This window comes from Athene cunicularia (assembly GCF_003259725.1).
Source record: "Athene cunicularia isolate RWA chromosome 1 unlocalized genomic scaffold, athCun1 chr1_part2, whole genome shotgun sequence".
NCBI classification, from domain to species: Eukaryota; Metazoa; Chordata; class Aves; order Strigiformes; family Strigidae; genus Athene; species Athene cunicularia.
The window spans coordinates 66373616-66389705 of NW_020799092.1; the positions used below are offsets into that span (position 1 = coordinate 66373616).

At 42.8% G+C, this 16090-nt stretch overlaps 1 protein-coding gene across 6 annotated transcripts in view; it reads left to right on the forward strand.

The window, feature by feature from the left end:
* Nucleotides 1–16090, forward strand: part of CELSR1 (cadherin EGF LAG seven-pass G-type receptor 1) — a 174361-nt gene that overhangs the window by 125190 nt on the left and 33081 nt on the right. For all 6 annotated transcript variants that reach the window (XM_026868159.1, XM_026868161.1, XM_026868162.1 and 3 more), the window contains exons 9-19: nucleotides 2856–3022; nucleotides 3482–3667; nucleotides 4571–4684; nucleotides 5008–5182; nucleotides 5882–6023; nucleotides 7977–8097; nucleotides 9362–9545; nucleotides 10373–10474; nucleotides 12290–12384; nucleotides 12688–12897; nucleotides 15441–15624. In XM_026868159.1, the coding sequence (XP_026723960.1) occupies nucleotides 2856–3022; nucleotides 3482–3667; nucleotides 4571–4684; nucleotides 5008–5182; nucleotides 5882–6023; nucleotides 7977–8097; nucleotides 9362–9545; nucleotides 10373–10474; nucleotides 12290–12384; nucleotides 12688–12897; nucleotides 15441–15624 (1680 nt within the window). The remainder of the gene's footprint in view (nucleotides 1–2855; nucleotides 3023–3481; nucleotides 3668–4570; nucleotides 4685–5007; nucleotides 5183–5881; nucleotides 6024–7976; nucleotides 8098–9361; nucleotides 9546–10372; nucleotides 10475–12289; nucleotides 12385–12687; nucleotides 12898–15440; nucleotides 15625–16090) is intronic.

A 16090-nucleotide genomic window follows, 5' to 3' on the forward strand; every position in this document is an offset into this window, starting at 1 on the left:
ATCTGCTTCAGGCTCACAGAGGAAAAAAAACTTTGGCAGGTTAAAAATCCAGTTTTTCTGATTGCCCACTCTTCAGAAACTCAGGAATCTGATCTGCACTACTCAGGTTTTACCTTCACTACCCTCCTAGGATGTGCTAACTCACCTTCTGGCAGCTCCTATCTACTTCTGCTGTCATATAGAAGGAGGATAAAATTAGGGAAAAATGAGTTTCACATTTGTTGTAGTTTAATTCTTTTAAAAACTGAGATATTGCAATGCTGTGAGGAAGATTTAGCAGCTGTACCAGACTTGCTCTTGGATGGCTAATGTCATTGCACCAGCCCTGAGCTCAGCACCGCGGGTTTGCACCACGACATAAGCTGTCACATGGCCTACACCCAACCTGCAGGTGACATCCAGATGTTGGCAGTGTGTTTCCCCAGGCCCTCAGTCTCCATAGCGAATAGCCCTCACATCTTTCTGATGGCCTTTTAGATGTACGTGTCTCTTAAAAGTGTATGTAGATACACAGGCTGCACTTCGAAGTGACACACCTTGGAAGACAATTAATTTGTATCCCTGCATCGCCGATGGCAGGGAGATGCTGTGCTTGGAAGTGTGTGCGCTCGCCTCTGTAGTGACAGGGGTGGTCAGGGCCCGTCTGGGTACATTGGATGTGGCCACCAACTCCTGCATGGAGACCGCTGGTCCCAGGCATAGGGAAGGGCTGGCCGGAGGAGGAAAGTCAGAGGGGGCTGACAGATGTGAATTTTTGTTTTACTAGCAGGGGAAGGTGCACCCTGGCCTCAGGGTAAGGAGGGGAGCTGGGAGGAGGTGTGGGAAGGGAATGGTATTTGCAAGCACAGAAAGTCACCACGGGTGAGAAAAGGAAGAAGGTGGCTAATTGCCATGCCAGTCCTGTTCTCCCAGGAGTGGCGCCGAAACACTTGCAAACAGCATTCCCAGCCTCTAGCAGGTGGGAAGCCCGTAAGGTTTGCATCCTGGCTCCACTCTCCAGAGGCAGGCAAACTTAAAAATCTCTTCAATGGTCTAGAAAACCAGTAGCAAAGAAGTTGGAAGTTGAGGTCATTGTGAAGGTCGGCAGAGGAGAGGAGGAAGGAGAGGGCTGACTTTTGCACATGTGGAGCAGGAGGAGATGATCCTGTTCCACAGCTATGTTCTGGTTACTTTTACACTGATGTGGTGCAGTGCAGACTGATGAATCATGCCCTGGTCCAGGCAGCCAGACCTCGAGCACTGAACTCAAGTTTTAAGCAAGCTGGGGACATCTGTGTCTGGTGGCAAACCATTTTAAATTGATGCCTGGGTTTCAAGAGCAGGCTAAGCTTCAGTTGTTCCACCATATGCCCCTGCTAGCATTCATGGAGGACTGAGTATGACTGCAAAGGGAAGATCACAGCCTGGAGCAGGAGGGAGAAGGGTTGCCCTTTGGCGCTGCCTGCACTTACCCCAGGGTGGGTGGTTGGGTAACCACACCTTAGAGAAGGGCAAGTCAAGTACACCTCTGGCTTGGCTAGTGGTAGTCCACTAGTCACTGACGTCTTGTTTCTCACAAATAGAAGCTGAAGGGCTTACACTTTTCTCCAGCCCCTGCTCTGCCCCAGTCACAGCCTTTCCCTTTATAGAAGCCAGCAAGGCAGGCATATCAGAATTTGGTGTTTGGGTTTTTTCCTCAAAAAAATGCAACTTCAGATCAACCTGACTCCATCTTCTGCTATGATGTCATCCCTCTAACTTTTTCTAAGGACTTGCCGTTTTATAGGAACACATACGCATTTGTATATACATGATCTCTCTACTATAAGAAAATCCAGAAGAGGCAGCAGATATAGTACTATGGAGCAGAAGGGGAAGGAAGCAGTTAAGACCTGTCATCTCGCTGACCATCCACATGGGCTCAGGGCATGACAAGATACAAGTCTGGGTGCCAATCAGTCTCTAAAGCCTGCTTCCACTTGCAGAAAGCTGCCATGAACTTCACCAGCAGACCTGTGAGTGTGGACATCAGGCAGGGACTGACTGCATATCCCACTCCAAGGTGCCACACATGATGGAGGTGCCATGAGGTGCTACAAATAGCACAGAGCTCCCATAGCTTAAAGTGTACATCCCACCAGTGGGATCAACTAATCCATGGTGCTGTAGTTCCTGTTACCTGAGCTGACTACTTTAGAAGTCCAAAGGGTCGGTGTTCCCCTATTTTCCATCAGCAAAGAACTTTCCATTGAAGGCTGTCATTGGTGTCTCTCTGTAGGAGCTGTGTTAGTGCAAGGTTAGAGAGGGGACAACTTTTTGGCTGCCACATCAAGATATTTAAAGCAGATGATTTAGGCAATTCCACACAAACTTTCTCCTTGTGAAACTGAAACAGCTGAATAATCCGGCCCTGCAGTATTTATAATTAATTAATATTTCCTGTTGCCTCCCAGCTTTTTCCTCCACGTTTAATCTGTTAATCAAGGTAATCGAGGATATGTTGAAAACAACTGCAGCAGCTGTTGCCCTCATAACTTCCTGCCCTGTCCACCCACTCATGAGCAGAACTGTATCAGTAGAGATCCTGAGCTTCCCTTTCTAGGAACATCTCTCACCTGTGCAATGCCAAAGCAGTGTGGATGTGCTGCCTTTGAGTGAGAGGTGCCTACCCCACAACAAGGGTAGGCTGTGAATTTACAGTATTACTGGCTGCTTCACAGTAACACCCCTAGACTGGCTCTTACTCCAGATTAAAAATAGCTCAATGGAAGAGAGACTAGCTACCTTGCACCATCACTGTGACATAGTGTAATTTCTCCTCTTAACCTTTTTCTTGAAGGATATCAACTGTTTCTCTCCTCTCTTTCGGTTTACAGCAATGCCTTCTCCTCAGCGTTTCAGTGGTGAAAGCATTATCATTTGGAGTGACCTTGACATTACCATCTCTGTGCCATGGTACATTGGGCTGATGTTCAGAACCCGGAAAGTCAATGGCATGTTAATGCAAGCCAATGCTGGGGCTGCATCCAAGATCAACATTCAGGTAAAAATGTGGCAGCCTTTGCTTAGAAATTCTCCCCCATCAGTGGATAAGCCACATGAACTACATAGCTTCATCCACCCAGCTAAATGCACATCAATAAATATAAATAATTTCTTCAGCATTTTACAAAGCTCAAAAGATCAATGATTGAAAGATCATTGTAAAATTCAGATTCGTTGGTTTAAAGATTTTTTTTTTTTTAAACAAAGGTAATGGTGTGCAATATAGATGCAAAAAATGTGTCTCTTGATTATTTTGGGTTTTTTTTTTGTCAGTAGGGTAAATTAGAGTCTGAATATCCAAAGTCATACAAGTCATTATTGCAAGTGCTCCCTTCTTTACTGTTTGGGCTCTTTTCCCTTTTGCATTGTCTTAGGAAACATTATCTTGCCCTCTGCCCCCTTCCCCATCAAATACAAATATGTAGCAAAAAATAGGCATGATTTTTTCTTTCAACAGATACTGAACAACTATGTGCAGTTTGAAGTGTACAGTGGCTTGAGCCAGGTTGCTAGTTTGAAGATGAGCCAGTCACGAGTCAGTGATGGGGAATGGCATCATTTATTAATAGAGCTGAAGAGTGCTAAAGATGGTAAAGACATCAAGTACCTTGCTGTCATGTCCTTGGATTATGGGATGTACCAGGTAAGGCAGCATCATGACTTTGCCACTAAGCACTACAGAAATGTTTTTAGGAGAAAGTAGGATAAAGGATTGTGGACAAATACTTATGCTGTTGTCTTGCTTTCAGCTGGGATAGAGTTAATTTTTCTTCTTAGTAGCTAGAATAGTGCCTTGTTTTGCATTCAGTATGGGATTTGGTATGAGAAGAATGCTGATAATAGACTGATGTTTTCAGCTGTTGCTAAGAGATCAAGGACTTTCCAACTCCCCATGTCCTGCCCATGCACAGGTGTACAAGAAGCTGGAAGGGAGCAGAGCCAGAGCAACATACCCAAACTGGCCTGTGACATATTCATGTAACGTCATGCTCAGTATATAAAGGAAGGTCCACTGGGAAAGAGGGGGTTCTCTCTCACTTCTGGGATTGTGGTTTCGGGATCTTAGTCTTTTTGGGATCACTAGCCAGGAACAGGCTGGATATGAGTCATTGGGTGGTGAGCAATCACATTGTACATTACCTGTTTGTACTTTCTGTTATTGTTTTATTTTATTTCAATTATTAAACTGGTTTTATCTCAACCTATGAATCTCCCTTTACCCTTCAATTCACTTTCCACCCCTCAGGTGGGGAAACATGAGTGAGCAGCTGTATGGTGTTTGGCTACCAGTCGGGTTCAAACCATGACAGCTGTGAGCCATGTTCTACTTTGTGCCTAATAAAGTTATATTAATTTATTAAGCTTAATTACAAGATATCTTATGAACAAGTCTGTAAAAAGCCACATCCAGATGTCTAGTTCCCCACTACTTTGATATTTTTTCTGTAATCTACTGTCAGCTACTGCTTGACTCCGTGACTACAGAAAGTAGATTGTGTCACAGAGTATGATAGAGCTGCTTATCAACTGTCCTTTTCCTCAACAGAGCACTGTGCAGATTGGAAATCAACTACCTGGACTGAAAATGAAAAGCATCATTGTGGGAGGTGTCTCTGGAGACCAAGTCTCTGTTCAGCAGGGATTTTATGGCTGTATGCAGGTATGAAATGCAAAGTGTAGCGACAAACTGAACTTCTAGGAAAATACCCATGTAAAAGTATGAGGTTTTCTTTTTAATCTGTTCTCAAATACTTCTGTTTCCTCCATCAAAATATCTAAGAGTTAAAATATTAAAGTGCACTCACTTTCCCAAGTACAAATCTGGTCTCTCGGAGGAATAGCATTTGAAGAAAAAATCTAGGTTCAGCTCATCGGGTGATGTTTCTTTAAAATGTAGCCTCATGGATTAATGGAAGTAGTGAAACACATAGTACCATATTCTGAATGAAGACTAATTTAAAAATAATTGTCTTTTTTCACTAGGGAGTAAGAATGGGAGAGACGTCTACAAATATAGCTACACTCAACATGAAACAGGCTATCAAGATCAATGTGAAGGAGGGTTGCGAAGTAGATAACCCCTGTGATTCCAACCCCTGTCCTCAGCACAGCTACTGCAGTGATGACTGGGACAGCTACTCCTGTGTCTGCGACCCAGGTAACCCAGTGACCATCCCATGCACTCATCCAGAAGCTAGATCACATCTTCATGTGCTCATCAGAAGAGAAGTGGCAGCGGCAGCAGCAGCATGCTTGCGAAGTGCTCTTCTTCTGACTTTTCCTCTTCCAATCAGTATTATCTTTCTCGGTCTTACTGTAGCACCCTTGAAACTGCAGGATCATTTGTTCTAGGCAATGTGTCAAGGAAACAGAAAGATGGTCTCTGGTCCAAAGGGTTTTTTCTGTGCACCTCCCCTTTTCTTTTTGTCTGTTTCCTTTTTTTTCTTTCCCAGCCTTTTCTGCTGTTGAATTTCAGTCTCACACCCTGCATCCTAATCGAGATACTTTGAATGTTTTCTCTGTTTTGGTGCATGTAGCCAGCACATGCTGTCAGCACTCAGCACAGTCACCTCCCATACATGCAAGGAGAGAATACAAAACTATTTGTGACATGTGCCCTGAATATAAAACTGGGAATGAAAGGCACAAGGGTGCCTCAAGACTGTTGAAAAGAACAGCCCACTATCTTTTTTGTTGAGAGGGAAAGAGTACCTTCTTTCTGACAATATCTCAGGAGGAATCTACTGATTATTGAAGATATGTTATTAGTGTATAACCTTAAAATAGATGGTCTTTTGGAGACATGTAAATCGTAAATTACAACGGTTGCTATAATTTTATGACCTTGTCTCCCCAGGGTACTTTGGAAGAGACTGTGTTGACGTATGTAACTTGAACCCATGTGAGCATGTCTCCACATGCGTGCACAAACCTAGCTCATCCCATGGCTACACCTGTGAATGTGGGCAAAGCTACTATGGACAGTACTGCGAGAGCAAGTAAGAGAATTATTTTTGGTTTTGGTTTCTTGATCCTTCCAGGTAGCTCTTCTCTTAAAGCAGCAGTCCTCCCACTTCCTTTTCTGCTTCAGTTAGCTTTCCTGTTACTATTTAAGTGTTCACAGTGGATGGTATTTGCAGGCTCCCTGCCCTTCAGCACTCCTGAGCTCTCTTCCCAGAGGCCAGGCAAACTTCCAGATACTCAGAGGTTGCTTTTCTTCATCAGCAGCTCATGGGCTTGACCAGTTGTGCTGTGTTACACAGCACTGCATCTGACCTGTACCTTGTGGTGGGCTTGGCCTGAATTTGCTCTCCATCTCTCCTTCAGCTCCCCCAGCACACACAGAGAGCGATGCACCCAGTTAGGCAGCCTGTGGCCAGATAAAATTGCTTTGCAGTTAGGGTCCAGTCCCTGGGCTGGCAAAAAGCCATCTTTTCAGGACACTCTGGGAGGCCTATGTCTTGTTGCTCTGTGGGAGAAACATGCAGATTCTCTCATCACTGGCTTCCTAGTCTCAGATAAGCATTCAGCAGCCAGCCTTATCCCAGAGATGGCACTTTGATTTACTGTAATATGGGCCATTCATGATGTGCAAATGAAGTGCATTTGTCTGCCCATTTAGGAATTGCTCATGTGATGTTTCCATCCCTTTGAAAACCGCAAGCTTCTTCCTCTGATTTTTGTTATGTGGACTTGCAAATGTTGGCCGTGCTGTTGCCAGATTCATCTTTCATTCCTCTAGATTAGTGATGCAGTCCCTTGTCATTATCTACTGACATCATGTCAAGTGCAGCATTGTGGATTTTCATATTAGAAGGCATAGTAGTACAAACGTGGCAATTATCATAAACAAAATTCAGCTTGATCTTAGAAACAGACGGCAAACAGCTTTTCCTTCTTAAAATGAGCAGCAGAGAGGGGATTCCTTGTGCATTATGCTGATCACAGACTCATCAGTGTCATCCTTCAGGCTATTGCTTGACAAAGACTTCCAGCTATCAGAGACCCTGGTCGATGCTCTGGCCCCTTTCCAGAGCTCTCCTTGCCAGCACTAGCGTTGGGGCATCTTGGGACAAACCTGCTTAGAAACTCAGCCAGAAGAAATAGAGCCAGTGAATATGAGGATTATCCTTCAGCAAGGGTGGCTTTTGGTTTGCTGCACAGCCTCCAACGAGCTCTGCTGCTCCACTCATAGTCTTTGATTCATAGTCTGGATCAAAGCTGCAACCCTTCCCTCTTCCATGTCCCCAACCAGAGGGGTCCTCCACCTACCATTGTGGCAGACCAGGGCTTTTCAGACCTTGAGGTGAGCTGGCTGAGAAGGCCAGGTTGGCTGAAAGTAGTGACGTTTCTTTATAGCGTGAGCTTGCAGCCAGCTTTGCACCTGAGCTAGTATCCCTACAGGTTGAACAAGCACTGCTGCCCACATCAGAGCTGGGACAGGAACCTGTCCATGGGGATGAGGAGTGGGATAAAACGTGCTAGGGAGCTGTAGCCCAAGTCTGTTTGTGGTAGTAGGTAAATCGGGGCACAGGCTCAACACTGCCTGCAGTTGCCCGAGGTGTTGAAGTGCAAGCACAGCCTGTCACAGGCTGTCCAGCCTGCCCTAGCACTGTTCCATTATGCAGTGTGGGCCCCATTGCCCTCTCCCAATGGGAAGAGCACTTTATTTGCTCATACAGATGTATACTCCTTATAAAGAGGAGATAGTCTTGAAAACATTTAGAGAAACATTCCCTCTACAGTGTCATAGCACTAATGTTATTTATTTTCTTTTATTACAGCATATATATATATTTATATATGTACTGATTGTTGGCTGCTGCAGTGAGATACATTACATGCTGTAAACTGCTGGTGTTGAGTGCAGATTTGGCCCAAAGCTCTCATTTTTCTGCCATTTAAGAGGAAGCTTGAAAGAACTTTCTTTCAATTTTGATTTTCTTTTATAGGATTGACTTGCCTTGTCCCAGAGGCTGGTGGGGAAATCCCATCTGTGGCCCATGTAATTGTGAGACTAGTAAAGGGTTTGATTCTGATTGCAATAAGACCAATGGAGAATGCCACTGCAAGGTAAGCAAAAGAAACCAGTCAAGTCAAAATTTCTTTAGTTTAAAAAGTAACTATACCACTAATAACTACAACAAGTGAGTATCTGAGATAAAGTACACATAGTTGTGCTTTGTATCATATATATATATATATATATTTATCATATATATATATATATATGTGCACAGTGTAGTTAATCCTAAAACATTTTGCTGGCACCACCCTTTACAAAATCATACTGTGCAGCTCTTATCTTATTTGCATTTGGAAAGCAAAACTGAGAGGATGAAAGCCTGGCTCTGATCTCTCTGAAGTGCAGCCTGGTTTATCGGGGGAGATCAGACCAGGGTGCAGAGGAGTGCCAGTAGTGTTTTGTGTATCACAAGTGAGTAATAGCCATGAAACAGCTCAGGCCGGCTGGGTGAAGCTCTCCCCTGTGCAGTGGCCAGCAAAAGACCTAGCAGCTGGAGAGAGGTAAATAATATGAGAGGCTAAATGCTTTCCTCAGTGCTGGCTCTGTCGAGTTTAAGAGGAATTTGCCATGGACTGGCAGGGACAGACAGGGGACATGGGAGGGAAGGCGCCTCCCTGCTGAAGGTTTCACAAAGGACTTCTCACAATAGGTTTTACAATAGGCTCGAATGACATCAGAGAAGCTGGGCCTGTGCAGACGGGCAGCAGTGAATCTGGCCCCATATTCCTTTCCGAAATGCCAGCAGGACACAGAGCAACTGTTGCGTTAAATCGAGTCAGTGGGGTGCCAGCACCATGCTCTTGTGTAATTGTGTAATGCCTCAGATCAAAAGCATTTACAGATGCAATTTGAATACGTGATCATTGGTTGCTCTCCACCATGCAAATGGACAGTGCAAGAAGTTTCCTTACTGGCTTGTTCGTGTCATGTAAGAGTGGAATGGCAAAGCAGAGAAAACTGCAGATCCTCCAAGAATACATTTACTGTCACTGACAGCAAGTACACAAGGAGCAACGCGGGCCCTCCGCCTCCACTGCAAATGGTGATCCAAACCCCAGGTCTCTGCAGCACAGGGCAGCCCAGCCATCCCCCAGCACTCAGCTTTGCCTCTCCATGTTGCCTGGACTAACACAGCACACTTCCCATAGCAATTACATTTTCTGTTAATAGTAATACCATTATTATCCCATGCTTTGCAAAACTAGCCCTTTTGTGATGCACATGCTGCTAGAGGAGGATTTCAGAAATACAAGCAGTTTGGAATATAAGTCAAATCAAATACCTCATGTCTGTCATTTTGTTTTTTTCTAGGCAAATTACTACAGGCCCCAGAGCAGTGACACTTGCTACCCCTGCGATTGCTTCCCATCTGGCTCCCACACACGTGCCTGTGACATGGAGACAGGACAATGTCCCTGCAAACCCGGTGTCATAGGGCGGCAGTGCAACCGCTGCGACAACCCTTTTGCCGAAGTTACCATGAAGGGCTGTGAAGGTACCTGCTGTCCAGCAAGTGCTGCTGATCAGCAGGGCTGTAGTTGCAGGATCAGAGCTGCAGCGGGCAGATGGTGGTGCACAGCGGTGGGCATGCAGCTGCATCCCAGGGCACATGTGAGCCTGTCAGGGTGACTCCAGCAGGGGCAGTGGGAGCTGCAGCAGATTAAACATGCACCCCTCCTCCGAAGTCTGTGCCAGTATGACTCATAGGAGCTAGGGAAAAAGAAAAAAGCTCATATGTCTTTAATTTTCATCAAATAGAAATACAGCAAGATTAGGGGGTGAGAGCAAAACACTAATCCAAATTTTACTTGAAACCTGAGTTCATATGCCAGTGCAGCATTGTATTGCTGTGCTGCAGCTGAAGAGGCAGGTGAGAGTCCTCTCACCTTCTGCCCACAGAGGCTGTGCTGTGCACCTAGTGCCCTCTGCCTTTCTTTTCTGTCTTGCCCATCCTGCCTTTCCTCTCACCCACCCACCCTCCTCCTGTGATCAGCACAAAGCTGCTACAGCAACCATCTTACCACAGTGTGTGGGTGAAACGAAGGAGGAACGTTTTCCCACAATAAAGGAGCAGGCAGAGGTAGGCAGAGCCAAAATCCAGAGCCCCATAATCATCCTGAGCTCTACTCTGCCTGTACCTGTCTGCCTGCCCTGCTGGATAGGGAGCAGCTGATGGGTTACAGCTTGGAAGGCACTGCAGAGGACAGGTATACTGACAGTGCTTGGGAATTACAGGAAGGTCCTTTAGGCAGGTTGAAATATCTCCTTGTTGTGGTTTTTATCTTGTCAGAGAAATTGCATCATTTCTTTTTCTTCTTTCAGTAATTTATAATGGCTGTCCCAAAGCTTTTGAGGCTGGTATTTGGTGGCCACAGACCAAGTTTGGCCAGCCAGCTGCTGTGCCATGTCCTAAGGGATCAGTTGGTAAGTTCCCTGGGTAAAACATTAACTACTTTATCTACATGCCTGTTTGAGGGGAAAAAAAGAAAAAAAAAAAAGTGTACATAGAGAATGACATTAATTCATTTGGTCTAGAGATTACAGCATAGATCATGCATATCACAAGCAGAAAAATTTAGCTAGCTGAAACTCAAAAACTGTTAATTTGGAATAGTAGCAAAAAATAAATGCAAAAGTGCAGCAGATAAACTTATATCAAATACAGAAATCCTGTATCTGTTTTTTGAAAAAAGCACAGTCCAGTTTTCTATTTGCTCTATCAAGCAATTCTTACACACGTAACTTTTGGTTTCTGGTGATTTGTGTCTTTAGCGATACAGCTCCTCTGGGCAAAGATAAAATGAGGAAAATAATTTATGTGATGATTGCTTTACTGGCATCGGAGACTAATAAAGCTAAGAGTTACAACAGAACTCGTGTTGTTCCACCTAACATCTTTTCTCTAACCCATAAATCAGATGGCTGAAAAACACATTTTAAAAAGCACGAGCAAATGGCAACCTGCTTTTTCATATGTCCCTGAAAACTATCACATTTTTGAAAACAGAGTTCACGATCTTCTCTGAAGGCTGTTCTGTGGGAAATGAAACCTCTGTCTCATTTCTGGGCCCCGTAACTCTCTGCTGCAAGCTCTCCTCAGATTCAGTGGGTTTTAAATGGTTATGTGACTTCCCCAAATATTACTCAGGGGAGGTCACTGCCTGTAAGTGTGTAGAAAATTTGTGGGCAACAAGTTCCTGTTCTGAGGATATTAGGAGGTAGAATTGATTATTCTTTTTAATGAGTGAACAATAGTCACATTATTGAACAGTATAAAGTTGAATTAAAATAAGTTTTCTACACTGTTCTTGTGGTTGACCCCAGTGTCTCTTCTAGCAAACAGGCTAGAAGACGAGGGTATTTACAGAAATTGCATGTTTTAAGTGAATTTTACAGAACATTCAAAAAAAAGTAAGGTTTATAATAATGAATACTCAGATTAAGAATTCGAGTCTTAATTGTATTCACCTGATCATAGAAGAGAAATAATATAATTAGATAATTACAATTGTTTTTAGATATTAGTAATGGCTTAGACACATGCAATATGCTACGTGCAAGTTAACTAGCACAATGTAAATTTTGAATTTGATAACTTGAAATTCATTGTGAAGGAACCACAGCCAAGAATCATATTTTAAAATTATTTGACAAATAGTACAAAATAATAGGCTAAATTAAACAGTAAGCTGCTCACAGACCATTCACAAGTGGCAAAAGGCAATTATACGTGTTCGCTGGAGTGTTTATGTGTGCAGCATGCAAAGGTGCCAGCACATTTTGACACGAAGACACATTTTTCCAGGACGTCTTCCTACATAGGCTATTGTACAGAAATCTGAGCAGGGATGTGTTTTCAGAAATATTTAGGAAATGCACAATCTTTCTCATATTTGGTATAAATATAAATAAATAAATATAAATAAAATATAAATAAAAATTTGGTATAAAATTGCTGATTTCATTTGAGAACATTAGGGCAGCAAGGCTGAGAGTAGTTGGGTAGATCTTGAACCTTGCCTAACTTTTCTGTGAAGCCTGAGGAAAAAAATTCATGAAGATTAGCAGTCTTTAACTTTTCTCAGACAGAAATCCCAGTTTGGAAAGTGAAATACGTGCATAGCTCTAACAAACTTGAAAATGTAGGAAGTTTTGAAAGTCTATGATATTTGAAATCTGTGAAGATGTGCACAGCACAATTCAGGACATTGTTTATCATTAACGCTTTGTTTCCTTCAGGAAATGCAGTTCGCCATTGTAACATTGAGAAGGGCTGGCTGCCTCCTGAGCTTTTCAACTGTACCACCAGCACTTTTGTCGACCTAAAAGTCATGGTAAGCTGTGTTTTCTCAGTTTTGCCTTTATTTTGTAAATGATCAATTCAGACTCCAGTTTGATATCCCCGCACTCCGTCTTTTGACTGAGTCCCTCATTTCCCATCATGCTTTTCTGGGTCTCAGTTACATTTTCTCTTGAGTTCTGTCAACCCTTTCTCAAGACAAACACCATTTTCATTAAACAACTTATTTGTGGCAAAAATCTCTAAATTATGATTGTCTTTGTAACTAGAATGAAAAAGGAAAAAAAAACCAACATACATAGTTGGGTTTTTTTCTTCCTTCTTGTCTCTGATTCAGAATGAGAAGTTACACCACAATGAGACCAAGCTGGATGGAGACAAAACTATACGGATCGTGAGAGTGCTGCAGAATGCCACCAAATACACACAGAGCTTGTATGGCAATGATGTGAGGACAGCTTACCAGATGATGATCCGGGTCCTCCGATATGAGAGCCAGCAGCAAGGGTTTGACTTGGCAGCCACAAGGGACGTGGAATTCAATGAAGTAAGAGAGATACTGTGCTGAGCCTTTACAGTTTCCTTTAAAAGTTTTATAGCAAGGGATAATTAAACTTGACTTTGAGGTGGAGTGAATATTGTGTAATTGCTTAATCTGTTTCACAAATGAGTCGGTCTTCTCAGTTTGGAATGGAAGCTTGGTTCTGTGTGTGTATGTGCACACATGTGTATATAATACACATATCATAGAAAGAGCTGTTATAATAAATATCATTATAGTAACAACCAAAAGCAAAATTCCCCAAATGAAAAAATAATCAAGTTGTGTTATTCCTGAATCAAATAGCTTTGGGTTCCATATTCAGTTTTGTTGGAAAACCTGCTTAACGTGATCATTTTCATTTAAATGTTCATTGAACTAGCTCTGAGCTAGTTGCTGAATCTGAAGATTTCTTATAACTCAGTTTGAAAACATTTCAGTTGTGTTTATTAAAGAGTTGGTACATTGAAAGACACTTCATACTGTATTGTTATTTTAAGTGATTGAAGCACATACAAAAATGTGTTCCACAGGGCTTCTGTTAGTCAGAGCATTCATGAAATTATTAGCAAAGACCTGACCAGGTCTAGAGAACAAACTCTAGCACCCTCCATGTCTGGGGGAAACACATGGTTGTCGTGAAAACATGTGAGATACTGAGGAAGCTGGAAGTTTTCTGTGGTCTGAAAATGTGAAGGTTGGATGACCCATGTCAGGCTCGTAGAGCTCTCCTCATTGCCATGCGTGCTGCAGGATAGTGCTGTCCACACTTGCCAGTACTATTTCCAAGATCCCGACCGTGGCACAGCACAGAGTTCAAGCTAAATCATCCCGCTGGACCTGTGCTAGCAGAGCCCAGAGCTCAGGCACCAGCGTAGGGATGCTGGAACAACCCTCCATGGGCCGAGACTGGCCTCTGTGCTGGCCAAAGGTTGTCTGGCTCCCTTTGAAGGTGTGTGACACCCAGCTCACTGCTCATAGTGCTCCAGGAGGACCAGCCAGGTCAGGCAGATTTGGGGGGAAAAAAGGCCAAGCTGCACCTGAAGAGGATGTCCCTGGAGAGGTGGGAGCAGGAGGAAATGTGGCTGAGAAAACTCTTTAATGTCTTGGGCTGTACAGTCAACAAAAAGCATAGAATTTCTGAAACATTTAACATTTTAGGTGCACCAGATTTAATTTAAGAGATTCCGTTTTTCCTCTCCTAAGGAGACACTGTGCTGACAAACTTGTACCTGCAGGCTGTGGAGTGAATGAATTCCCCTGTTCAGATCTCGAGAAGAAACTTCATTTTAAGCATGTTCTGTTAAGTAAAAATAAGAACAATAAGCAAAAAAAAAAAATGGTTTGGAAATGTCTGCTTTAATTTATTATTCTCTGCACTTGGCACTGAAACTCATACAGATGATGTTTTCAAGAACTCCCTAAATGTTTTTTAGGATAGGGCAGGAATTGGAAAACTAATCAGTAAAGCTCATGAGAAAAAGAGGTAACATTCTAGGCTGAGAGAGCACAAGGGGAGAAGGATTTACTTTTTTTTATAGTCTCAGGTAGAAGCCTGAAAATAGGTGATAAAAAACCATAAATGACATTCACAAACACCGAGGAGACCTGGTACCAAGTACAGCATATGTCTCCTGGAGAACCATGTACTGCTTTCCACCCTAGGTAAAGGTAGTCATACTGGCAGCTCTTTTACCTCAGGGACACGCTTGCATACACTTAGAAAATATAGCATATTTTTCATCTGCTTCTAAATGAAGCCTATATATTGACCTTGGCTATTTTAGAGCTTGAGGTGATTAATTCCTACCATAATTTATGCAGATTTTACCTTAGTTATGAATTAAGTTTTGACACAACAATGTAGTTCGTATGTACACCAGGATCCAAAACTTCTTAGCACCTTTCCCATTTAAGCCATTTGACATTCTTTTCTGGGGTCTTCTTCCATTCACCCTGAGGGTCCCTTTGCATATTCTTATAAGAAAGGGCAGAAGGAGCAGGTCCTCAGCTAGAACTTCCTTTTTAACACTGTAAGCAACATAAAAATGAGGGGAGAACATGATTTAAGTTTTCTTATGTATTTTCAAGTTTGTATATGTAAGTTTATAAGTCCCTCTTGTCATTCTTCGCCATGCAGGTTGTCCTAGTAAAATAAAAATTTTTAAAAAATCAAAATAAAGGAGAAAGCAATATCGCTTTCTTTTGATTTTTAACATATAATTATTTTGATTTCTCTGGGGGAGTTCTTTAGTGTACATACCAAGCATTCTGCTTTTCTTGTCTCTCATCACTCCGAGACAAAGAAAACATAATTAGGTTTTCCTTCTGCATTTTCTTGCTTGGTTTCCTGTAATAAAGGGGAAAGAGAGTAGGCAGTTCTTACAGTCTCCAGTTTTGGCTTCATATGGCTTCAGTAGACCCTGCCTGCATTAACGTATCTCATTATACACTCACTGAGGCAGTAATGCCAATCATTTTCAATATTCCTCACTTGAAACCCAGCGTTTTGTTTGCTTCATAATTTAGGCTTGTACTTTGTTTCTCAGAATATTATCAAAGTGGGTAGTGCTCTACTGGACCCCAGCAATAAGGAGCACTGGGAGCAAATTCAGCGAACAGAGGGTGGCACCGCTCACCTGCTCAGACATTATGAGGAATATTTCAACAATGTGGCCCAGAACATGAAGAAAACCTACATGAGACCTTTTGTCATTGTTGCCACTAACATGAGTGAGTATCTGTGTTGAAAACTGCCATTTTGTATTAGAGCTCTAAAAATGTGCTGGATAGAGTTGCTAGCTATTTGTTTTAGTAGCACCCACTGAGAAACTATATACTTGGATTTTTCTAATCTAATTATTTCGTTCATTTCAAGTCAATTGAGCCTTGATCCATGTCTCTCAGTTGCCATGGGGGCCTCCTGGGACGTGTCTGATCTGTTTTCCTTCTGGGCTGTGCCATTGCTCTGTTCTATTTTGTTGTAGCCACAGTAGTGTACAGGTGGTAGGAAGGACAAAGTTGGTAAGTAAAGGTAAGGCCTTTTGAGACCACCTAGTATAGCTGAACATAGTAGATCATGTTCTTGAAAGAATCACACCATGAGCACCCAAAGAATTACTGCAATACAAAAAAAAACCCCAACCTACTACTGATCATAAACCTCTGATTTTCACATGTCTTCCTAGCCTGGAACCTA